General features: G+C 47.0%; 1 protein-coding gene across 3 annotated transcripts in view; it reads left to right on the forward strand.

Annotated features, from left to right (window-relative positions):
- DOCK1 (dedicator of cytokinesis 1) overlaps positions 1-26,294 on the forward strand; it is a 488,408-nt gene that overhangs the window by 96,867 nt on the left and 365,247 nt on the right. For all 3 annotated transcript variants that reach the window (XM_034986026.1, XM_034986046.1, XM_034986035.1), the window contains exons 15-22: positions 415-513; positions 1,477-1,549; positions 6,564-6,667; positions 7,026-7,209; positions 11,635-11,732; positions 16,224-16,313; positions 16,623-16,723; positions 20,734-20,868. In XM_034986026.1, coding sequence (XP_034841917.1) covers positions 415-513; positions 1,477-1,549; positions 6,564-6,667; positions 7,026-7,209; positions 11,635-11,732; positions 16,224-16,313; positions 16,623-16,723; positions 20,734-20,868 — 884 coding nt within the window. The remainder of the gene's footprint in view (positions 1-414; positions 514-1,476; positions 1,550-6,563; positions 6,668-7,025; positions 7,210-11,634; positions 11,733-16,223; positions 16,314-16,622; positions 16,724-20,733; positions 20,869-26,294) is intronic.

Consider the following 26,294-nt stretch of genomic DNA (forward strand, 5'->3'; position numbering starts at 1 on the left):
TCCTCGGGAGCCAAGTGGTCAGTGTTTACAGTGGATCGGGAAGGAGTGTTGCCACCTCCTTCGTATCCTGTAGCTCTTCATTCTGGACCTACTGAGTGAATCAGGCGACTTCCTGCAGACCTTAATGTTAAGGCTGTTAGGGGTGAGGGTACGAAGGTTGGAGGACAATAGCATCCCTATACTGATAACCATCAAGATGCTTAACTGTCGGCGAGCAAGATTGTATGCTGGCTGCGCTGGCTCCAGATGGATCTGTCCTTCCATTGCTGGGAGCATAGTCCATTTGTGATGGGGTTTATTGGCATTCCTGTAGTGCTCTGCTGAGCTCATCTACTGGGAGCGGGAGGTGGGGAGATGGATGCAGTGTTAAGCTCTATGAGGTCTGATGTGAACTCTTTATGCCTTCTTTTAAAGCATGTGATTTTCCCGGGCGCTGGTGATGAAGCGATTTCGGAGTACAAGTCTGTGATTTACTACCAAGTAAAACAGCCACGTTGGTTTGAGACCGTTAAGGTATCATTTACATGGTCGTTTTACCCCACGGAGTTGATTATGAAATGCTCATTTGTATCCCAAGGAAGTCCCCAGCTCCCACCCAACCCGGGGCTGCTCGTCAGCGGGCACCCTGAGCAGGCAGAGGCGCTCTCCCAACAAAGTCGTTCAAGGTTGCTAAGGAGCCGTGCCGGCATTTCTTGGAATACATTTGCTCTCATCTCCTTTTGGACATAAAAATAGGACTTTCATGGAGACAAATGACAGAGTCCTCTAAAGATAGCTATTATCTTTCTCTTCCTGGGTCTGTTATATGTGTGGCATGCTGTCTTTACACCAAATGGGAAAAAACAGAGGTGACAATATATGGAGGACGTCGCCGGGAGACGGGTCCCCGTCCGTGGTGTGGCACTCTGCTCTCCTGACGTGACTCGCTGATGTCAGTACGGCAGCCCACCATGGCACACCCCAGCCCCTGTGCCGAGGGCTTGAATATTGGGAAACCCAGCCCGGGGTTGGCCTTAGAAGACAGATGGCACATAGGAGGATTTGGGACAGTCTTCGCTTAAAGGCAGTATGCATGGGGTCTTTCTTCTTTGACTGCTCGTCACAACAGGAAAGCTTTCTTCCTGCTGCCTGAGGGCAGGTCCCTGTAGCTATGGAGGGACTGTGGACACCTCCAATAAGGGCTACTAGGAAACTGGCAACTTGTGAAAAACAGACTTTTAACAGTGAGGACGTGAACGTTTACGAAGACTTCTGCTGTCTTGCAGAATCGGTTTGGCATCCCTTGCAACATTGTCCTGTTTAAATTTTCCAAAAGCCTTTTGCCTTTGGGAAAGCCCTGTAGGGGATTAGGCGTGCAGTATTTTCATCCCTGCAGGGAGGAAATGTGTACAGCTGCACAGTATCTCCAGTTGAACAAAACCATTCATGTGAGAAGATACAGTATTGGTGCTGAAACTTCCTCTTTCAATTGCGCAGGTGGCCATTCCCATTGAGGACGTCAATCGCAGTCACCTTCGGTTTACCTTCCGCCACAGGTCGTCACAGGACTGTGAGTAATCCCTTGATTTTAGCCCGTGTTGCTTGTAAGGGTAAACTAGGGGAAAGCTCCGTAGGCTGCACTTGTCACTTGTTCTGGATTGTTCTGGATTGTTCTAGGACTAGGTGATCCTAATACGATGTGGTCTTAATCCTTTAGCTCATTTCCATGTTGACCTGTTTCCTCTCTTCCGTGTGACTTGTAACGCTGTTCTATCCATCCGAAAAGTCACTAAGATACAAGTAGATTTCAGAGATTGGCTCTTACTGCCATTTGCATTGGAATGGAAACCCTCGAGACCCGTTTTGTGTTTGTGGGCGGCCCCCGGTGTCTGGCTTTAGGCTGAGAGGAGATGTTGGTGTAGTGCTGACTGATGTTGAGAAGCTGGGAGGGAAGAACTGGGGTTTGGGTCCCTGTCCTTCCAGAGGAGTTCTTTATTGATGACTGGAGTTCGTCTTGTCATGTTCATTAACGTCTGCTAAGGACGTAGCCCTATGCTAAACACTAAGACATCACGGCGGGCAGCTGTATGTCTCCCTGCCCTTCATGGTCTGTACCTACAGGGCACAGAGCTAAGATTTGGAAAAATAATGGGTATATTGTGTGTGCTGTCACTTTGAGGGAAAGGGTGGTCTGGAAGGCTGTGTTTGTCACAGACAACCCCGTGGGGGCCACTTGGGTGGAGGTCCTCTGCTCTGGCTCTCTGTGTCCTCACAGATACTTCATCTGGAGGATAAATGCCTGGGGGTCTTGACCAGGCGAGATGGAGGCTGCCGAACCCATGGCACGATGCCCGGCATAGGGGAGGGGCTCCTCAGAAGCCATCCTTCGTGCTATTTCTGGAAGGGGGCCTGCCTGACCTGGGCCCTTGCCAAGGTGTGGGACCTGCAGAGGTAGGGGGTGCAGGAGAGCAAGTACATGTGCAAAGGCTTGAAGCTGGGGAAGGTAGACCCCACTGTGGGGCCAGCGAGGAGCTAGGACCCCACTGTTGTCGAGAAGCACTGGGGAGGCGTGTTCTTGTGGTCCACAGTGCTGGTGTATGGAGAGCACGCATATCAGCACAGCTTGGCGGGGTGGGGGTGAGGCCATAGGGGCGAAAGAACCAAGGGATCGAGATAGCATGGGGTCCTTCGTGGTAAGCGGGTGTGTGTGGAGGGGCAGGTGGATCTGCAGCATCATTCCACCACCCGTCCCATCCTGTTGTCTCAGCAGAGCAGGGCCCTAGCTAACGAGGGGTCGGGGTTCAGGGAGAGTGGGAGAAGTGGGGTCATGAGGGCCGGGCAGTGTGGGAAGCAGTCCCCAACCACTGCAGACTTGCCTGATGGCCAGAGCCAGACCACCAGGCGGTGGGCCGGGGTCTGCTGATTGTGCATGGCACTCCTCGATGGCCAGAACTTTGGGGTAAGAACAGCGGCTCATAAATGTTAGCTAACATTCATGTGCTCTTACTGTGCCATTTGGATCCGCCCTCACCCACAACGACCCCATGTACTGTCGCTGTGGTCATTGCTCCGCACATTATGGTGGAGGAACCTGAGGCTCCCAGACCCCACCTCAGTCCCCTAAGGTCACCCAGCTAGTCATTGGGGGTCTCGGGTTCAAACCTAGTCTGTGTGCTTGAGTGTCCCACCCCCACACCTTGGGGGCGTGGTGAGGCCACTTCCATTCTCTGGTCTTAATTTAGTACCTGCTGTCTACACCTCACAGAGAAGGTTCTCTTTCCAAACTTCAGTTTGAGTGGAGGTGTGGAGTCAACCTGGGAGGATCGTGGAATAGTAGGCAGAGGTGTGGGGTGAACGGAACAGGGTGCATGGATGGGGGACACTCGGGCATGTCTTTCCTCGGCCAAAGCATACAGGGAGTGGTGGGCCAGGCAGCCTGCACGAGTGGAATGGCCCGGGGTGGGAGTGGGCCGCAGGGAGGAAGGTGGGAGCCCTGGAGGGCAAGGACAGAGTTCTGGAATCCACAGAAGACTTGTCTCAAAGGCACGCTTGCCCTTTACAGCGAGCTTGTTCTCTCTGGTTAATAAATTGCATTAGGGCAGAGGGATATCTTCTGTAGCATTTTAATTTTCAAAACCCTTGTTTTTCTAGTCAGTTTTAAGTACTCATTGCAGACAAGATGCTGTCACCCGACACACCACCGCACATTTGCATAATTAATGAGGCTCCCTGGCCATGGCTTGTGCGGTTTTGCTGCCGTGTGGAGCACAGGAGTGTGGGGCTACGCAGTCCTGAGCCGTCTGCTGTGGGAGTGACTGCATCCACTGGGGCCTCCTCAGCCTCCCTGAACACGGACACGCAGGGTCAGAAACAGGAGGAAGTGAGGCCACATTGCCCGTGCCCCCGGCCCCCTGCAATGAGCTGCTTTTCCTATAAAGGGAGGTGAGCATAGGGAACAAGTGATGGGATTTCGCAGGCTGGGATCCATCCCGGGGGCAAACTTCCAAAAGTTTGGTGCTGATGTGATGATAGACACCACTCCAGCAACTCGTTAGCCATTCCAGATGCATCCGCTCCTGTTTCACCCTGAACTTGAGTGGCCTTGTGGCTCTGGGTCCAGCCGGCCAGGGACCAGTTTCCCAGGCTCGTAGGGGGCCTGGCTGGGTGGGGCCGCCCTGCCTCATGTGCCCTCGACGTCCTGTAAAATTGTTGTCTACTCCCAGTGGCTGCTAATGAGCCATAATAACTGCAGCCCGTGGCCTCGAGGTAAAGGTATAGGACGTTGATAAAAGGTACGCGATGTTATTTTGTGCTACTTAATAGTAGGATCAGGGGAAGCCGTGTGCTGACGGCTGGGGATGCTCATGTGTCCTTTTGAGCCATGGCTGCTTTCGTGGAGCCAGGTCTGTATTTTTTTCACATCACACCGCTCAAACTTAGAAGGATTTGTTCTTTCTCACCTGAACATTATGGTAGTTTGTATTTTCTATGCCCTTTTACAAAGTTGTTACTATTATTTTGATTCCTAGGATACATATTTTTTTGCCTTCGTCCCTCCCTTTATTGTGGTTGGTCGATCATTCCTTCATCTTTCCAGTTAGCTGGCATTTATTGAGTACCTACTGTGTGCTAGGTACTGATGGACACCAGGACTGCAAAGATTAACGAGACGCATTATCTTGTGCAGTGGTGGTGACGCGGGGTAAATATTTTTGAGCCCCTGACTCAAGGTGGGTGGATGTGCTCCTTCCTTCCTTGACCTCTAGCTTTTCATCTCTATCTCTCTTTTTTAAGATTTTATTATTTGAGAGAGAGAGAGGGAGAGGGATAGCACGGAGGGAGAGTAAGAGGGAGAAGCAGACTTCCCGCTGTGCAGGGAGCCCAACGTGGGACTCGATCCCAGGACCCAGGGATCATGACCTGAGCCGAAGGCGGAGGCTCAACCAACTGAGCCACCCAGGCGCTCCTCTCTTTTCATCTCTAAAAAGAGAATGTGGGATATATAATTTTAAAGATTATAGCTCTGAAGCTCAGTGTTTCCATGCTGTACACAGTTGCATCTTGCGGAATCCATGCAGAATCCACTTCTTCGGTGGAGACTCCTTATCTCCCTCCTGTGCTGGCCTCTGGCCCGCTCACCACCCACTGCTCACCAGCTCTCTGGCTCTCTGTCCCCAAGGGGCCAAACCTGGGCCCACTCAGGGACTCTGCCTTTGGCCATGTCTATTCTGGGAAGGTTCACGCACGGGCTCCCATGTTCTCCCATCTTCTCAGAGACCTTGTCCAAACATCCAGCCACCCGTCCCTGTTCCCACCATTCCCTACCTCACACGTCCCTGTCACCAAGCGAGAGAACCGGTTAGTTGGCGTCTTCCCAGCTAGAACAAACGTTTACCGAGTACCTAATAGATGGCAGGCACTGTTGCAGGCACTGGGGAAAGAGCAGTGACAAGTGTGCGGTTCACGTTGCACGCAGACTTGCTCGCTCGCCTGGTGACCTGGCGGGGATCAGGACTGTCCTCTCGGTTTGCTCGGGCAGCTGTAACACAGTAGACTGGGGCGGGGGGGGCTTGAACAACAGAAATGTATCTTCTCACGGTTCTGGAGGCTGGAGTCTGAGAGCAGGGCGCCGGCACCCCGGTGTCTGGTGGGGATGGTCGTCCAGGTTGTGAACTCACAGCGGAGGAGAGCTTTGCTGTCTCTCCTTTTCCGAAAGGCACTAGTTCTGTGGGATCAGCACTCCCCCCTTAGGACCTCACTACCTTCAAGCCCCTTCCTACAGGCTGCATCTTCACTGTAGTCACATGGGGAGGGTTAGGGTTCCAGCACCAGACTAGGTGGGGGAACACAATTCAGTCCACAGCAGTTATGAAGAAAAACGCATCAGGGGAGGGGAGAGAGTGTGACCAGGTTATAATTTGCTGTGTTAGATGGTCTGGTCACCTCGGAGCAGGTGATCTGTCAGCCGAAACTTGAATGAACGGAGGTACTGAGTCCCCCCCACATCTGGGGGAGGCGCTTTCTTGCCAGGGAACAAAATTTCACATTCGTGTGTTCACTCCACCTGAATTTATACTAGTGGTTGCCATGAGGTAGGAATCTATTCTGCCTTTCCATATTGTTAGCCAGTTTTCTCAGGGAATGGCCTGTCCCTACTGCGCTGCCCTTCGCCTTGTGTTTCCAGATCCTGTATGTGCACACACTCTGTGTCCCCGATGTTAAGCCGCACTGTGGTCTTTGTGGTCACTGCCCAGTCACTGCTGGTTTCTAGGTTTGCAGACCCCCTCCCACCCCCATGCTCTCCAGCATCCTTCTTCTGCTCTGGACCTTGGGAATCTGTTTTCATGTTCCATGAGGAAACTCTTTCTGAGATTCGGATTGGAATTACTTGGAATTTACAGGTTAATTTGAACACCACTGGTCCCGTTAAGAGGAGTCTTCCTCCTAGTGAACACTCCCATTTTTTCCATTTCTTTTCTATTTAATTCAATGCAGTTTTGTTATGTTTTCGTAAAGGTAGTGCTTGTAGTTTTTTACGTGATATTGCCGTGACGGCAGTTGAGGGTGATTGATTTCTCTTGCAGCCAAGGACAAGTCTGAGAAAATATTTGCACTAGCCTTTGTAAAGCTGATGAGATATGATGGGACCACGCTGAGGGACGGGGAGCACGATCTCATCGTCTATAAGGTATACTGCTTGCTTAGTGTCCTATTGCTGGCAGGGACCGCTTTACTCCTCTCTGACTCCTCGCCCGAGCCGACGTTTCCCGTCTTTGTGACACGGCTGCTCTCTAGGTACACTTAGTTACCCGAATGCACGTTTCAGATGACCAGCCCTTTTGCTGTTCCTAATGAGAGAAGATGATGTGTAATAAATGTTAACATGAATGAATCTACACGAATAAGGGAAATTGTTAAACAGTTTCACAAATGATAAAGAGCAAATATCATGATGGTTAAAAGGATTAAGAATAGTGAGGGATAGAAAAGAATTAGATGTCGTTGATTGTGACTCGCTTCCGACGTGCTGGTAATTTAACCCACAGGCGGAGGCGAAGAAGCTGGAGGATGCTGCCACGTACTTGAGCCTGCCCTCCACGAAAGCAGAGTTAGAAGAAAAGGCCCACTCGGCCACCGGCAGGAGCATGCAGAGTCTTGGGAGCTGCACCATCAGCAAAGACTCCTTCCAGATCTCAACTCTCGTGTGCTCCACCAAACTTACCCAGAACGGTGAGTTTGGTGATGGCCCTGTGTTCACCCCGCAGTTTTCCTCCCTCTGGCCCGTCCTTTTCGTGCTCCCAGCCCGCTCTCCACTCCATGCGTCCCCTGTGTGCTGGTGCTGGCCGGCATGGATGTCCTTGGACCAGAAGGGGGCGTGGCATCCACTGCACTTGAAAATTCACTACAATTTTGGTCTAAGCATTAACCTTAAAGAGAGATAAACCATTGGGTTTGCTTTCAAAGGTTTTTGGCCAAAGGAAGGTAGCATGGCTTAAGGGAAAGCACGGGATTTGGAGTCAGACCGAAGACTGGGTATGGAGCCCTTGCCCTGTGCTCACCCTGGAAGTGACCTTGAGCGAGGGCCTGTGAAACCGAACCTGACCTTCCTCATCTCTGCACACATGCAGATGTGATGTCTGCCTCAGAGGGCTTCGTGAGGGTCTGGGGGTTACACACACTGGAGGATCTGAGATATCCACTCTGTGTGTGTGCCTTCCCATCTCGCAGCTACTCACGGAGATAATTACCAGTTATCTTTACTTTTAAACGTTGGTTTGGATGACATTTCTAGTTCCCCGGCCTATGGAATCACACAGAAGCGTGGTGTCAGGGGGTGCCTGGCGTCCTGTGCTGGGCCCGCTGGGCTGCCTCATTACCACTGCTTACAGACCAGCCACGTGGCCGTGCGGCCCGGGGCCCATCTTACTCGCCGTGTGCTGTCTGGAGCAGCAGAGGCCCCTCTGCGCACTTCCTACATTTACAGATTGCATCCCCCAAATGTGGCCATGGCACAGCCATGCAGAGAGACTTGATCTTCTCTTGAAACTCAACTTGAAAATCCAATTTTTCCTCTTCACCACCCAGTATGGATTTTGATTATTAATGTTTGTTGGTATCTTGAATTGTGTCTCTGGGGATTGTCATAAATCTTGGCAGTAGTCTCGAATTTGCCCGAGGGAGAGTCATTGTTTGGACTCCCAACAGGGTAAATGCGGGACAAAGGGACCCCATCATCAGGAAGCCATGGCATTGGAGTGGAGAGCGGGCTGGGTGTTCCCGATCTCCGTGCCTGCCGTCTCCCCTCTGTTCTGCCGGCCTGGATGAAGTGTGCTTCCTCACCACTTCTCTTGAGTCGGCTTGTGGGGGAGCGTGTCCCTCAAATGCGGGAAGGCCATTTGTACATGTCTCTTCTAATGTCATCTTCATCATCACGGTTTGCCCGAAGCATTTTGAATTCTCCTAGCTGGTGGTGTGCAGTCATCTCCATAAGCAAATGCAAACCCTTACCTGGGCATCGGGTTCTGTGCAAGCGTGACGGAGGGCTGCAGAATGCATCGGGAGTGTGCAACTTTCGTGCCCAGGGAGCATGTGGTCAGCAAATCAGGTGCTGGTTTGGGACTGCGTTATGGAAAGGGTGCCCCAAGGTCAAATGTTACTCTCTGGATATGGTCCTGCTAGTTCCCTAATCTGACGGCTACACCGTCCAGGGCCTCAGTGAACTCAGGGCAACGGCAGCCTCACCGGTAAGTCGCTACCCCATACGTGTGGCGCTTAGCTTTTCATTATGTGCCGGACAAATGAGAGGTGCTGTGTATTGCCGTTTCCTCTACGTAGGAAGCCACCCGTCTTATGCATGGGTCATGCTCCAGAAGTATGTTTGGAAGTTGTTATTTGGAACTTGAATATATTTTCCCCATCAAAACAATGTTCGGAAGAGCAGTTAGGTTGGGAGGCCCACCCACAGAATCTTTCTTAAGCCACGGATTGTTGTAGAAGGGGACTGTGAACCAGCAATCTCCCAGGGTGTTAAGTAGCAGCAATTTCCCAGGAGTGTGATGTCGACCCCTCGCGCCTCCCAGCTCCTTGGCTGTCATCAGTCACAGGGTGATTCCCTCCCTGGAACTGAGGGAATGAGCGCCCTACTCTGCAGCAGCTCTTGCCCCGCAACAAGGAAATTCCGGGGTGATGCTGCTCACCGAGAATCAGGGGGACATCTTTTGGCTTGCATTGCACACCAGCCAATGATTCCTCTTCTTGGGACGGCGGTGTGGCAGGTGGTATTGCGAGATGGAGCTGCCCCACTTGGCATCTGAGCATTGAGTCCCAGATCCTCATTCCGGGAGCCATTTTTCTGCGTCTGTGATTTGTTCCTGCGAAGTTCCATTACTTAGGGAAAAGCAGTGGCTGAATTATTCATTGGGGTTTGTATTAAACATCTCTGTTCTCAGCATTACTGGATGCTATGGGGGATAAAATGATAAGTATAGGATGTGATTCCTCTCCTCAGTTAGCTTCCTGGGTAATTAGAGAGAAGTCACAAAACACAGAATGACCATGGGCTCCCCGGAATGAGGACTGTGTCTGGGAGCGCTGGTCTGACCCGGGTAGCCGGGGCGCTGGTCAAACTCTGTTTTCTTAAAACACACCCCCTCCTCAGAGGTCTTCTTCCACTGTTCATTTGCCAGTTGCACGTTTTCTCCGATTTACCTTACAGAGGTCAGCCTCAGCCTCCCTCATACCTAAAGTGCCACTAACTTTGCGTGGATTCCAGATTATTAACAAGTTGCCATTAATAAAAGAAAACAAAACAAAAAGACAACTCTAGTGAGATGGAAATCTCCCTTAACCCTGGGGCCAAGAGCAGGTCCAGGCAGGATGTGGCCTTTGTCATGACTTCACCTTCTTTAGAAAGGAAGAAAATATGTTAATTTTCATTGAGAACTGAAAAGATTTTAACTTTCCCCATGAATGGTCAAAATTTTCACTTCTTGATCATCTTCTTGATGGACAGCTGCTCTTGCCTGGGTATCTTGCCGAGCACTTTCTCCATGTCACACCCTTTAACTCTGGCACCAGCCCTATAATTTGGCAACATCGTACTCATCGTTCAGATAGGTAAACTGAGTTGAGGTTCCTTGCCCAAGGTCATGTGGTGGCGGCGTGGCCTGGCGAGTGTTTGAGCCTCTTATAGGGTGTTTCAGCTCCTGTCCTCTCTGTTTCCACGGGTTCCCTTGTCAGCTGCACTTGGGGGCTAAGGACAAATAAGTGAGAACAAGTGTTTTGGTGCTCATCGCATGAATAATGCCTTTTGTGTGGTTTCGTCCTTAGTAGGTGTTTCATGTTCCCTGAAATGCTACCTGTTGCCAAAATTGTATTTTTCTTTTCAATATTAACTAGGATTTTGTTGTTGTTGTTGTTGTTGTTTTTGTTTTTTTAATGGAGGTACTTTGTGTAGCTGAAGTTTGTTCCCAATGAGCATAAACGGTAAATTGGATGCACTTTGCTAATTGTGTTTTTTTTTTTTTTTAAAGATTTTATTTATTTATTCATGAGAGACAGAGAGAGAGAGGCAGAGGGAGAACCAGGCTCCCAAGGAGCAGAGAGCCTGATGCGGGACTCGATCCCAGGACCCTGGGATCATGACCTGAGCCGAAGGCAGACGCTTAACCATCTGAGCCACCCAGGCGCCCTTGCTAATTGTGTTTTTTTTTCACGTAATGGGATATTAATATAACTTCAAGTGAAGATTGTGTAGGCACATGTTTTTTCCTAGAGATGCTTTGGATTCTGTCTTCATGTCTTCAAGAACATCTTGCTGCCTTAAACAAAATCATTTCTGGACCTCGTCTTCCGCATTTAGTCTGTAAAAATCCATCCATTCAGCTTGTGTTTTTTCTGTTAGAAAACAAACAAAACAAAAATTCAGCCATAGAAATGAATAGCCCTGGAAGGCCAGGCCAGGGTGAGGTCAGCAGTCGCCCTGTGGTTCAGGCTCCCTGTGACCTTGCAGTTTCTGTACCTGAAGGTACATTTCTTATTTTATGTTATTTAATTAAAAAAAAAAAAAAAAAAGCCATGTTCTCAAGAAGGAAAAATCCACTTGGTAGATTTCAGGGAAGCACTTTGTGGGTGAGCAGCCTTCTTCCAGACCCTCTGCTGGGCTGAGTCTACCTTCTTGCAGATTGGAGAGGCCAGCCCTTTTTCCTTAAGCTCCTGAATGCATTTGTTAAAAAGATTTATTTATTTATTTGAGAGAGAGAAAGAGGAGACACATGAGTGGGGGGAGGGGCAGAGGGAGGGAGAGAAAGAATCTCAAGCAGGCTCCCCACTGAGCATGGAGCCTGGGTTCATGGCCTGAGCTGAAATCAAGAGTTGGACACCCAACTGCCCAAGCCACTCAGGTGCCCCCCAAACACATTTTTAAGAAACTTCAATGTGGAAATCATTTCATGGGAAATGTAGTTGGAAATAATGAATTCAGCCATACTAGGTATCAAATATGTTCTAGAAAGAAATGAAGTATGGAGCAGGCAAATGTTTCCAAATAGGGTTGATTTTTCCGTTTCAAAATTACGTCGAGACCCTCAGCTGCTCCGTGAGGAAGGGAGACAAAGCTGTTGCTGGGAAGAGCTGAAGCTGGTTCTGTGTTTTCAGTGGACCTGCTGGGGCTCTTGAAGTGGCGTTCCAACACCAACCTGCTGCAGCAGAACTTGAGACAGCTGATGAAGGTGGATGGCGGCGAGGTGGTGAAGGTAACACACACCCGGGGGTGCTTGCTCTGCTTTTCTTCCACGTGTGAACGGATCTAGGCACTGCCTCCACGGTAGCGTGGGCCTCTGGTTATAATCCCTCGAACGGATGTGTACCTGCACCTGGAAGTGGACAGACTCGGCTTGGATTCCGGTTGGGAGGGCGCTCTGGCTTCCCGGGGTTGGGCTCTGGGATCAACCCAGTCTTGGCTTCTGGCTCCTCTTCTAGTGGGTCCTCACTGTGGGATGGACAAAGGTGAAATAACCTCTTCCAGGCCTACTTTCTCTTGCTGTAAAAAGGAGACAGCAGTAATGCCTTCTTGTAGGGTTGTTTGGAGGTTCATGAGCCTGGATCTGGCACATGGGGTCGCCAGCGTTCGGTCCTGTTATCATCTTATCAGCATTATTACCATACGCATTCTTATTAGTCCTGGCTCATGATTCACCTAGAACTTCTGCGATTGACCTGGAGAGATGGGTGGTGTGGCACGAGGCTCACAGCCCTGGGAGTCCTGTTTGGCCATTTTTTTCCCCCATGTGATCTTGGACTTATTTCTTAGCCTTACATAGAGCAGGCTCTGGAGAAGTGTCAGGTACCCTCTTGAATTGTTACCTGTAGGGTAGGACAGTGAGACCGAGGTGATGCGAGATCCCTTGGAACGCCCCATTTCTGTAATTCTTCATTAGGGAATCGTTGCTTCTGATATTAGGCCATTCTTGCCTCTCATTGGCTCCAGTGACGTTTCCTTTTTTTTTTTTTTTTAAGATTGATTTATTTATTTTAGAGAGAGAGAGAGAGAGTGAGCACGAATGGGAGGGGCAGAAGGACAGGGACAGAGAATCTCAAGCCGACTCTGTGCTGAGCGTGGAGCCTGATGTGGGGCTCGATCCCATGACCCTGAGATCATGACCTGAGCTGAAACCAAGAGTCAGACACTCATCCAGCTGTGCCACCTAGACGTCCTGACTTTTCCTTTTATATAAGGAAACTCATTTCCGTTTTCAGGAGGCCCCATTTGGCCTGCAGACAATAAGCTGGTCCACACTCGTGGTGTTCTGTGAGCGCGGTGTCCAGGTCCGTCTGTCCCTGGCTCAGTCCTTCGCCCTCCACGAGGGATGATTGCAGAAGGAGACTGCCTTATCTCTGTAAAAATTAATTACTTAAAATGGCCTTAATTAAGGAGCAATGTGGTTAACTTCAGTATAAATTAATTTGGTTGCACCACTTTCTGAAATTCATTGTATAACCATTCAAACATATCCTTGCTAATCTTCTAATTTTAATCATCTTTTTAGGTTCTTGTCTGCTACCTCTGGCTTGGACAATGTTAATTGCATTTCAAACTTCCCTGGGTTCTGTAACTTCCTGATTCAGATGGAAACTGGGTGAATAAGTTAACGTAATTTTAGAAGACACACAGTTAATGAGATTTTTGTCCTTTTTCATTTTTAAATCCCTATATCACATCAGGAATTAGCTGTATTTCTGTTGGCCTATTGTTACACGTTAAGGAGATCTAGAACCACCTTGTCTTACTGCTGTCCTTCACTCCCCTTACCTAATCTATTACCAAGCCCTGTTGTTCAGCCCTGGAGATGGTTTTCACCACCCCCTCCTTCCCCTGTGTGTTGGTACCAGCAGGTCTGAATGACCTGTCCGTCCATCGCTGGGTCATCTTGTGTACCCTGTAGGCCTAGAGAGGTGAATGGACTTGTCTGAGGCCACACGGCTGTTAATGGGAGCCAGGGCTGGAGGGATTCCCGACCTGCATGGGGCTCCTTTTACTCTTGAGGACACCCTAGACTGAGCTTACTCCATTCATTCAAGGCCCCCTCCCACTCTTATGTATATTTATAACTGGTAGGAGAGCAATGACATGACTTGATGGATTAAGAACAGTATTGGCTTATTTAGTAAAAGATACAGTTGCCCATTTTGGTGGAAAATGAAAATAGTGATTATTTTGGGCTTCCAGTGGATAGTCTTCGAGAGAGGGCAGGTGTCAAAAGGAGCATGTTTGTGGCTCTGTGTGTGGGACCTCCTTGAGGATGCTGGTATCCCTGTGCCTCCGAGGCTTGACAGCCAGATGCGGATGGCTCCCACTCTCTCTGCCATATTTCTGGGCTACTGATTATGTCATCGGTCTGGCTGGGATGGGTAGTCCTACTGTAGGGACTCTGTGTGTGAACCGAGATGAGCCAGGGCTTGGCAGCTGGTGAGCCCATTGGCAGTAACATCGGACAGTTAGCAGATGGCGTAAGGGTTTGACCTCTGCAAAGATGTTTACAAACTGAAAATGATGGGAAATAATACAAAAGTAAGAAGATGGTGTGGGCCCCCAATAATTGTGGGCTTGAGGAAGCCCTTGATGTCCAGACCAGAATGGGGGGAGGGGGGTTTCATTCCCCTGCCGCTTGCATGTGACATTTCTCTGGCATAAAATAGGTGGTGGGTGGGTGGCAGAGTAGAATGAGGGTTGGGGGCACCTGGCTGGCTTGGTCAGAAGAGCATGCGACTCTCAGTCTTGGGGTCATGAGTTCAAGCCCTACGTTGGGTGTAGAGATTGCTTAAATAAATAAAACTGGAGGAAAAAAAAAAAAACATAATGAGGGTTTTAGGCACCGCTGGGTCTCAGATCCCTAACTAGGTTTGGGAGTACGTTCCCCTTCCTGAGGGAGATCTGTGGCTTTGGGTTTGGGGCTGTTGAAAACTTTCATAGCACAAGGGGGAGCAGTGGGGCGAGCACTGGTTTTGGGAGCAGGTCCCAGTGGTTTGGTTCCTCAGGCTGAGTGCGCTAACCACTTGAGACCGTCTGTGGGAACCTGAGGGCCCCTCTGGTTCTGTGTGTTGTGTGCATGGGCTAAACCTTCCAGAAAGAATGTCTCTTTGACACCCTGGCCATGGGACCTTCTCACCTGTTCTTTGGTTTTGTATAACAGCTTCATTGAGATATAATTCACACACCATAAAATGCACTCTTCATTTGCACTGTTCCATGGTGGCAGTATATTCAAGAGTCGATGCAGCCATCTCCACTGTCTGATTCCAGAACATTTCCATCACGAGAAAAAATAACCCTGTAATCTGTCCGCAGTTACTCCCTACTGTCCCTGCAACCATAATCTACTTTCTGTCTCTATGGATTTGACTATTCTGGATTATTTTATATAAATTAAATTAGACAGTCTGTAGCCTTTCGTGCCTGGCTTCTTTAGGTTAGTATTATAATGCCTCCAGAGCATAGTGTGCCATGTATCAGAACTTCATTCCTTTCTATGGCTAAATAATAAATATTCCAGTGTATGGATTTGTTCTCCCATTTGTCAGCTGGTGGACATTTGGGTGTTCGCCACGTTTTGACATTTATGAGTAAAGCTGTCATGAATAATTGTGTACAAGTTTCTGTGTGGACATATGTTTTCCGTTCATTTGGATACATACCTACGAATGGTTGCCCATGGGGCAAACATAACGTTTAACCCTTTGAGGATTTGTCACACTGTTTTCAAAACCATCATACTATTTTACTTCTCCACCAGTGATGTGGAAGGGCTCAGTTCCCCTGCATCCTTGCCCACACTCACCATACCGCTTGTGTCTTGATGAGAGCTTTCTCAGTGGCTGTAGGTCATATCTCACTGTGGTTTCGATTTGCATGTCCCTGATGACTCATGATGACATATCTATACTTTATTCTCTTTTATGTCCAGTATTCTTTCATGTTGCCTTCTGCCTATTCTTGAACTCCTCCACAGACTGGGAACTCATTACCTCCAAGATAGTCTTTCTTGGTCTGTCTTACACTTCTTCTGGGGGAAGATGGAGATAGGATCGGAAGTCAATTTCTAGTGTGACATAACTTTGGAGTCTCCTAATTTTTTCTTTCCTTAATTAATTCATGATGGTTTGTCATTCTGTGCTCTCATACTTGTTTGGTGAATTACAGTAGACTATTTCTAAATTCCTCTTGAATAAAACGTGCTTCCTGGCGTTCTGCTGGGTGCCTCAGTTTCAGAGTCACACAGCTCTTCCATCTGTGGGCATCTGGGTCTGTGATAGTTCCTTCATTATACTCAGCTGGACGTTCATCCCTGTGCGGCTTCTGCCCACTCCCTAGCTCAGGTCCTACACTCAGGGTTTGGGATTAGGCAGAGCCAGGCTTCCGAGAGTTGCTGTTGAGTTCTTTGTCACCAGACTGGTAAAGACCAGGAAAAGGGTTGGAGAAATCTTACGGAGGGGGGACCAAAGAGCATTTCCCTGTTACCAGTCCTCCTCTGCTTGGCTTAGGGGGCCATGTCTTTGTTCTGAGTTCACTCATCTCAGTTTTTGTCTTGTGCATCTAATGGCTGGGAAAAGTCCCTATAGTGTTTGGCTTCATTGGTGACATTTGGGAAAGGTGGGTCTTTGGGGTATGGCCAAAGATGGTAGTTACTCTAGGTTGGGGGAAAGTGAGGTGAGTTTACTTTGTCTGCTGACATTTTGTGTGACTCTAGTTCCTCCAGGACACCTTGGATGCCCTCTTCAACATCATGATGGAGAATTCCGAGAGCGAGACGTTTGATACGTTAGTGTTCGATGCTCTGGTAAGAGGCCCCTACTTTACATCTGCTCAGGTGTTGAGGAGCTTTTCATGCTGCAGCCTTTGAAGCTGGGGGAGGGGGTCCCTCCCCGTCACCTTGGAAGTGTTTTCCATTGTAAATCCGATCAAAGCGGATGGGTTGCGAGGCAGAGAGTGGTTTTCACTGGGACACTGTAGTTAGGCCAATGTCATTTCTGGGGTAAGAGGAGGGAACGTCAGAAGATGTTCTAGTTCACGGACTCCCACCGCAGTGCGGGTGATTCAGACGAGGCTTGCATTATTTTACTAATGAAAATATTGATTAATTGAACAGGTATTTATCATTGGACTGATTGCTGACAGAAAATTTCAGCATTTTAATCCTGTTCTGGAAACTTACATTAAGAAACACTTTAGTGCAACTTTAGCCTACACGTAAGTTCATTTTTGTTGTTTTAAAACCAGTACTTCTTTTGTAGATTTGTCACTAAGCGCCTTTTCCATACACTTTCGTCTGTGGTTGTGTGTGTGCCTCCCGCCCCCAGCTCTGAATTCACTGGGATAATTTTTATTGTTGTTTCCCTCTTAACAGACCTAGAAATCTTGTTGAAAGAAGATACGTGATAAATTATCATAACATTCTTGGATAAATTCTTGTTCTCCTCCATACCTTCCATTTGTCTTTGAAATTTTCAGTTTTTGTTCAGTGGAACTGATATACGCCTCACTGCAGCTTCCCAACCAGCTTTTGGTGAATGAATAAATGGATGTGTTCCTGGTTTGAGATTATTGGTTGTTTGGTGTGAATAAAATTCAGTTTTGTACCTCTTAGTGTCTCTTTTTGCTCTTTAAAGAGGGCCTTCCTTTTTGTTCTAGACGCTTCAGCCATAACTAACTTGGATTCTAACTGCCCACCCAGTTGCTCTTGACCTACCCCCGCAACCCCGTACCTGTCCCCTGGGCATCTGTCAGCAGCCAGAGCAAATGTGGGATTTCCAGGCCTGCGAGGCGGCTCGCCTGGTGTTGACCAGCAGCGTCCAGAAACCCGACTTCACCTACAGCTCTGTCGCTTACAAGTTCAAGTCTCTTAATCTCTCTGGGCCTCAGCCTTCTCCTCAATAAACAGGCACGGTCTTAGGGTTTCTTGAAAATTTTAATGAGCTATTACATGTTAAGTGTTTGAAGGAATCCTTGGCACTTAGAAAGCACGAAGCAGTTGTTAGGTTTCATTATTATTAGAATGATTAGGATGAGTTACTCTGCCTCTGTCACAGTGGGGTTTATTGGCATTTATTCCAACTTTGAATTGTGGGTGAGTTGCAGTGAAAAAACATGTAAATAATTTCTTTAAGAACATCCCTCCCCTTAGAGTCACTAGAAATGGTTCTCTTTAGCGCCAGTAGCTTGAGTCAGAGCTCAGATGTGCCTTGACTGTATTCAGAATCTGTTTCCTTGCCTGTACGCGGCCACGAACTCAAGGTCAGAGGTCTGACGCTAGCTTTCTGTGTGACGTTGGTCATCCTGTCCCAGGCTCTCTCGCGTCTGCCTCACGTGGCTGAGTGGGCAGAGAGCTGCCACGTCCTCACGCACACAGAACAAGCTGTGACAAGTCCTTTTTGTGCTTGCTAGTAAGTGTTTAAAGCGATTTGTTCTCTTCATGGAAACATCCAGTGTGACTGCACTTTGGACAGTTCCCTTCAGATCATGGGCGCCATCTTGCTATGGCGACCAGGCAGGGTTTCCCGGAGTGGCCTGTAAGCGGCTCCTCATGTGGCATGATCTCCCTCCGAGTCACATGCCACATGTCTGTATCTTTATTGAAATGCGGCCACACTGCTCTTCTCAGATGAGCTTTTGTATTGGAATTCCAGAGAATCCGCAAGTGAGTAAGCTTGCCATGCTGTCTTCCAGACCTTCTGTTGGCACCACTCTCCCTGTGCCTTTGTCTTAGGTGGTGCAGTGAAAGTTGGGGAGTCTCTGGTAAGTTACTGAATGGAAGAAACAGTACTGCTTCATCTTTCAGATAGGGTGACTGAGCTGAGAATCCATATCCTCCCGTTCAGCCCCTGTAATCTACAGGAAAGGAGATCCGTTTTGGAAAATAACCTTATCATGTTTTGATAAAGTAGCAACCCTAGGTGCTTCCTTGGCAGTGTAAATCTGAGTATTTAAGGCTTGAAATACCAAAAGAGATGATTCTGATTCACACAGCTCTAACCAAATCGTGGAAGGTTGTCTCTGTGTTAATGGAGTGCTCACGGCGGTCTCTGGGCCGGAGGACGCTCTGGTAGTAAGGATCATCACGGAGGGTCTCCCGGCCGCTGCCCCTTAGAAGCTTCAGCAGGCACAGATGTAGGTTAGACTCTCTCCCAGATAGCTTCTTTACCTCTTTCCTTGGATAATGTTGAGATCTTCAGCCTTTCTCCACAAAGAACTCTTTTTTTTTTTTTTTTTTTAAAGATTTTATTTATTTCTTTGACAGAGAGAGACACAGTGAGAGAGGAGCACAGGCAGGGGGAGTGGAGGGGGGAGAGGCAGGCTTCCCGCCGAGCGGGGAGCCCGATGCGGGGCTCGATCCCAGGACCCTGGGATCATGACCTGAGCCGAAGGCAGGCGCTTAACGACTGAGCCACCCAGGCGCCCCTCTCCACAAAGAACTCTTAAGAACTGGAAGGTGCCTGGGCTGTAGCTGTTACCTGCCAGTGTTCTGGGACCCCGCACAGGTGGTCCGGATGCTGGAGCCCCAGCAGAGCGACTGGCATTGGTCCAGGCGAGAAGGGAGGAAGGCATCAGCTTCGGGGACTGTTCTTCCAGAAAACCAGCAGGGGCAGGCTCCTTTCTGTCCACAGAGCTACTTTTCCTGGAGCTGACTCAGGTCTTGCCTCTACTTAACTGATGCTCCATTCGGTCTCCCTCTCAGCTAGTGCCAGGGGCTTGATCTTTCTGCTGGGACAGGTGGTCTGGCTCATGTGGATATGGGTCTTTGGACTTCCTCATTTATTTTCTGGTTCTGGGTCATTCTCTTCGCAGATCATTCCTTTCTTTCTATCATCTATCTATCTATCTATCTATCTGTCTATCATCTATCTATCTATTTATTTATTTTTGATGAATATGTTGGGAAAATTCCTAAGATGTGCTCAATGGAATATATATTTCTTGGGATATCCATGGGTTTAATAAGAAAAGGTGTCTGGTCAGTAAGCTTGAGAAAATAAGTTAAATCAGGTGAAACAGGTTGTATGGCAGGACTTTAGATGTTCTCCCGTGCCTTGAGAACTACCAGAAGACGTGTGGGAGCCCAGGGAACCTGTGGGGAGAGGACCTCTCTGGCCCCCTTCTTCCCAACACCTTGCAGGGATGCTCCTCTGAGAGTGTCAGCCTTCTTTGCTAGGGTTCTGCAACCCGATGAGTGTTAGAAATGACTTCACATCCACTTGTTCACTGAGGAAGCTCTTTGTTGTGATTTATCAGGACCGGGGTTGCACTCAGGACTGTTCTGAGGTCATCCTTAATGCCCGTTACAGGTGCTCTTATGGGTGTCTTATAATAGTCTCCACTAACAGTCTGTTGTGGACGGGCTCACAACTTAGCTGGAAATGTTGGCAGTGCCCTAACAGGTTATTTTTATGAGTATAATGAATATTTAAAAAGCCACAGAGAGTTCTTGTTGATGACACGAAGCGTTGGGGATCAGAGAAGTTTGGTCGATGGGGTAATCTTGTTGGTGGTTGTCATACAGGCTGCACATATGTGGCTAGTTTTTGGAGAATTACAGTGCAGCCCAAGACACTAAGGCCAGAAACTATACCGAAGTTAATTTAGCTGTTCTTTTATGATTTGGAAGCATTGCTTGTGGGTCAGCCTTATGAACAGTGAACAATGATTATTAGTTCATGGGCCACTAACAGTAGAAAAATGTAGAAGTTTGGGCAGAATTAAAAATTGATTATTGTCACTGCTGCCTCTATCATGGGAAAATGATAGAGGCAGCTCGATGTAGAAAAAAGAAAAGCATTGTAAATATGGATACAGCTATGAAGAAAATCCCTTCAATTTTATTTAGTGTTGGGAAAGCTAGTTTATCTGTCTAACCCTGGGCTTCTTCACTTGTAAATTAGGGATAATATACCTGCTCTTATACCCAATTATTATTATACCCCACTTACTGTGTTATTGTGAAGGTTAAATTATGTAATACATTTAAATGCTTAGAAAAACATGTAAAACTTAGAAAAGCACTTTTTCAATGTTCAGATCTCACTCCTGAGTGTTATTTATGGCTCACTTTTAATCTGTTTTGAATATATTTTGTAAATACGCATCTACCGACAAGTGTGAACCAAAGTAACAATAAGGCACTTGTGTATTTCTGTCCCAGTTAAGAATTGAGATACTGTAACCTTCTCAACTTATTAATTAATTTGTGATTCCATTGTGAATAGGAAGCTGACAAAAGTTTTAAGGAACTACGTGGACAATGCCGAGAAGCCAGGAATAAACGATCAGCTGTACAAAGCCATGAAGGCTTTGGAGTACATCTTCAAGTTCATTGTGCGCTCCAGGATCCTTTTCAATCAGTAAGTGTCGCCTGTGCCGGCCCTTCTAGGGGATTTTAGGAGATCTTTTACTTCCTTCCTTTTCCTTGTCTATTTCCCTCCATCCTTCCCTTCCTCTCTTCTTTTCCTTCCTTGCCTTGCTTTCTGGTATGACAGGACAGTAATAGATAGCCATCCCATGTTGGGGTTGCCCTCTCTTAGGGTAACTGCTTCCCGGTCTATGAAATGCAAGCTCAAGTTTGAGCAGCAAGTCCTGTTCTCAAGTCTGGAATTTGTGCATGTGAGTAAAACACTGACTGTTGAAAGTAGTCCACATTCATCAGAGGTAGTGCAGGGTGTATACAAGGGTTCTGAAGTTCATTTCAGTATATCTTCCTACAGAAAAAGCCTCTCAAGAGCAAACAATTAAAACAAGCAACAACAACAAAAGGCCAAAGCCAAGTTAAATTGCCTCCCTTGGGAAGACTGTGGGGCTTCCTCCCTTTCTTTCCTTCAACCAGAATAATATTTTGTTTCTAGAGGGATACTCTCACGTGCGGAATTGCCAAGTGAATGGACACTTCATTGTTCAGCTCGGTGCCTTCTTTTTCATCCTCTCTGGAGGAACTTATGCATTGTTTTTGAACTTTAAAGTGGATTGGGGTGCTGATGACTTCCTTATTTTCTAGAGAACATTAATGTTCGTCCAGGTACCTGTGATTAAGAGCTGGGCTAAAGTCAGGGCTTTCAGGTGGCCCACAGCATGTAACTGTGCACGAAGAGATGTGGAAGCAGGACAGGTTGAGTGTTGAGTGTTGATGTGGACTCTCACTGCTTGTTTCTTCGGAAGGACAGCTGCTTTGGGTGACCTACTGTGAGTGATGTTGGTTCATGTTGATCATTCAAGGTTGATGTTCTTGTCATGAGTTCTACACACAGAGATGGAGTTTCACAAACTGACCTCCTTTTCACTTAGAGGACACACACCACCTTTTAACAGCACAGTGCTCTTGAAACTTATGCATGGAAACTGGTTATTGAACCAGTGTAGACCCGAATCAGTCCCTCGCTGTGCCTCTTCATTTTATCTTTGTTGGCCTGAGGTAGCTTTCTCCAGAAGGGCCCAGGAGAAAGGGAGCGTATTCAGAATCCAATCTTGTGCACACCATGGTGCAAATAAAGCCAGAGGAGCAAGTTATTGACTGTGTAGATCTGGAAAAGTCCTACACAGGGTAGGACCCACCTTGGTTACAGTGGTGATGAATGGCTACAGTCCCTATGTTATTGGTTAAGGATTATTGCACTTGTGTTCTCTGTGGAGTTGACATGATGTAGACAAGTCTACGCTGCCATTTGATTGTATGAAGATACAACAGCTTGAGGTCATCATGCGGTCATCCTTGAGTAAGGCATTGAAGGCATCCTCTTTTATTTTGCTAATTATGGGTAGGCATGAAGCTTCCTGTAGACTGAGCTTTCTTTTTTTTTTTCTTTAAGATTTTATTTATTTCACAGAGAGAGAGGGAGAGAACAAGCAGGAGCAGTAGGGAGGAGCAGAGGGAGAGGGAGAAGCAGACTCCCTGCTGAGCAGGGAGCCTGACCCAGAGCTCCATCCCAGGACCCTGGAATCATGACCTGAGCCGAAGACACTTAACTGACTGAGCCACCCAGGCACCCCTGAGCTTTCTCTTTTCTTAAGGGTCAAAGCCACTGATGATTTTCCCACTGTCAGTTGTGAAAGATGACCAAGTAAAGTAGGTTTTGTTTTCCTGGATTTTATTTTTTTTCCAGTAAAATTTCTATAAAATGAACTTCTTGGCACCCTCTATCTATTTTTTGTGTATTTCCCAACGAATTTTAAATCATTAATTACTCTAAAACAAAATCTACACTAAGGTGAGAGCATGAACTCGAAAGAACAGCATAGTCGGGTGATATGTATAGATTTTGTCATGTTTTGTTTGAAAGAATCTTAATCTTGTACAATTTATAATCAATATGACATTGAGTCGGGAGTTGGATGATGCTCATTTCCTTCTTGAGCACACTGCTGACTTTCCTTCTAATTCAGAGATTAGGAATCAAAAGAAACATGCATTGATAATCTGTGTTTTTGTTATTATAGTAAATGCTATAATCTTTTACAAAATAATGCAGCTAGAAAAGATTGGGGTCATCCAAGTGGACCAGTGGCGAAGTTACTTCTTTCTCTTAATCTCTTTCAATCTCTAAATACAAATGACATGATATCTTAGAACCGTGGTCCATAAATGTTGAATTTTTTTTTTTTAAGATATTTTATTTATTTATTTGACAGAAAGAGACACAGCGAGAGAGGGAACACAAGCAGGGGGAATGGAAGATTGAGAAGCAGGCTTCCGGCTGAGCAGGGAGCCCGATGTGGGGCTTGATCCCAGCATCCTGGGATCATGATCTGAGGTGAAGGCAGATGCTTAGCGACTGAGCCACCCAGGCACCCCATAAATGTTGAATTTGATCAGTCTCATAGAGGTTAGGAACATGATTGACTGCTGTTATAGAAAAGCGTGGCTTAACATGGCTTAATGAGATGAGCTTCACCTCTCCCCACCCGTGTATGTAACATGGTGCCCAGAGGAAGATTCCGGAGTTTATGCACTTGGTCCCTGGTTTCCCTATGTCCTTGGCTCCTATTGCCCTTCTGCTCCATCATCCTTATGGTCCGTCTCTGTGTCTTATGGCCCCTTCCTGGCATCGGACTGCATTCCAAGCAGCAGAGGGGGGAAGGTGTGGTGTAAATAGCCTTCCAGTTACTCTCCTTTTGAAGAACTTTACCAGTCCCTATAGTGTCATCTCAGAACTATGTCACATGACCACCCGAGATGCAAGGGAGGTTGGTAAGGACTTTTAGATGGGCTTATTGATGCTTTAAACAAAATCAGAGTTCTTATAGTAAAGGAGTCAGGGAAAAATATATATCGGACAGGTGATTAGCATTCTCTTCCTTGTGCTTTTAACCCGAATTTCTCTTGCCTGACAGCTCAGAACGCCCCTAGCTTATTACTCTGGGTTCCAAAGTCCTACTTAATTAGGCCCCGGAGAGCTTTTCTCGCTGTTAGTTTGGGGGTCAGTCTCTGAAATCACTGGAGCCCTATGTGACCCAAAGATGTGGTTTGGTCTTCTGTGCTATGCAGAAGCTCAGCAGATCCTTGCCTGTGACCCAGGGAAATGTTTTATGTTTGGCGTTCTTAAGAATGTCTTTGTTTTGGCGCTGGGTAGCATGGTGTTGGCACAGACCTTGATCCTGCTGCCTGCCTTTGTTCTGGAGTGGCCCCAGTGAGAGCCATGGCATGATCACAAGAGGGGTCTCTTTGCTTGGATAACTTGTTTGTCAAGAGCTGACACAGTCCAGGACAAAAGTGCAAAGAGGTCATAAGACGAATAACAGCAGTTGCCAAAAGGCAGTGAGGCTTCCTAAGGCTTCTAAGGCCCTTGTCTGGGCATTCCTGACCTCATCCGAATACTGTAGCAAACATGGAGATTTTGATGACGAGGTCCTTCCCTCCCGCCCTTCCTCCCTTGTCGCTTGCTTCTCCCTCCCCTAAGTACTTAATGAGCTTTGGAGTCCTGACTGTATCCCAGACTTTAGTAGTTTATTGACCTTATTTTTTTCCTAATTGCTTCCTAAATGTGTATCTTGGCTGCCTTCTATGATTCCTGTAGAGCAGAAAGGAACATATGTTCCCTTCAAAACTTAGAACACAGTTGCATCACACATTATGTAGATAAGATAATATTTCTTAAATTTAAATCTGTACTCTAAAACTACTGAGAACTCAGATTCTGTGGGAGGGAAAAAATCATGGCCTTCAAATCATGGACCACAGGGCTAAAGACTTGAGTAGGGTCTTGTTCTGCTCACCCCTACTCCCCATGGTCCCACCAGCTACATTTCAGTAGCTTTTCATCTGTGATTATCAAAGGCATGAATTTTAGATGAAATAATATTCCCGTTTCGTATAAGCTGCTGAAAGAGAAAGCAGTCCTGTGTCTTACACAGGTGTCGTGAGTGTTTGTTCCATAACAAGTTCCGAGCAGCTCTCTTGTGTGGTGTTTGCAGAGCTCGGGGAGAAAGCAAACAAGTGTTCCCATTTTCTTACCTGCACCCCACTTATTAGCTTGGGAGAAAGAAATTGTGGTCACAGCTGGAGTTGACAAGAGTGTTTTTCTCTTTGTAGTTGGAATAAACGTTAGAGGTTCTTTATTTTTCTTCTTCTTTCAAAATGGTCTGCTCTGTTTTCAGGTAATGTAGTAGCTTTGTAAAATTCCCGATAATTGACAGTCATTTTTCTTCCAAAGAACAAAGAGGTGAATCGTTGGAGATGAAGATACGGAAGCTTATCCCACTGTCTTTCTCACTATGCAAATCCATACTTTCTGTTTTGTTTAGAAGGCTCATTTTGTTTTGAAGTGAGAACAGCGATTTTAAAACTCTGGCGCAAAGACATTTGGTTCAGAACCCACAGAAAGATTCCTGACAGCCAGGGGCACTTCTCTGCTGGTTTTTGTTTGTCTGTGTTTTCTGTGTGGGTGGATCACATTAAGTGGAAAGCCAGAAAACAGACACATCCTGCTTCAGACCTTCTGAAGCAAATTACTAAAGCTAGTTAGTGCTGTGTTCTTCTTCTGTCTTCCCGGTGCTTTGTGGAAGCTTTGCCTGTCATCTGGCATTAGCTTTGTGCATAATTAGTTATTGATCATGAATAAGTTGTTGCAGATCTGTCATTCTGCTGTCATTTCCTGGGTCACAAAAATAGAATGTAGCTAATAGACAACAATCTTGCCATTCCCTGATAATGAGTACTTATAATGTGTAAATAGAGCAAGGAATGATAACTAGGTCTTACTCATCTGTTTACTTACTGATAGCCCTCTGAGTTCTTTCCTCACCCCTTCCTCCACGTGAAGGTGGGTCAAACTTATTTGATAAAACCAAGAGGTGAGACTCCAGAGGCCTCCCTTTCATTACAGACAGATGCATCAGTAGGAATGCTGTAAATTATTAACCATTTCTGTGTTTTAAATATGTTGATTGGCAGCAGAGGAACTAATAAGTAAATTTACATCTTTGAGGGATTCTTGGTAAATTTAGATATCATAGACTCATTACTTATACCTTACAGATTTTAAAACTGTTACTGGGGGCATACACATTTAGAATTGTGATCTCTCTCTTGTGGGTTTACAGACATAACTCACTTTATTGCTGTTTGCTTTATTGCCACTTTGCATATCCTGTGGTTTTTATAAATCAGTTTGTGGCAACCCCATGTCAAGCAAGCCTATTGGTGCCATTTTTCCGAAAGCATTTGCTCACTTCATATCTCTGTGTCGTGTTTAGGTAATTCTTGCAATATTTCAAACTTTTCCCTTATTATTGTATTCATTATGGTGCTCTGTGATCAGTGATTATCAATGGCTAAAACCCC

The sequence above is a fragment of the Mirounga leonina genome, unplaced genomic scaffold (assembly GCF_011800145.1).
Source record: "Mirounga leonina isolate KUSES-001 unplaced genomic scaffold, KU_Mleo_1.0 Mir_114, whole genome shotgun sequence".
NCBI lineage: Eukaryota > Metazoa > Chordata > Mammalia > Carnivora > Phocidae > Mirounga > Mirounga leonina.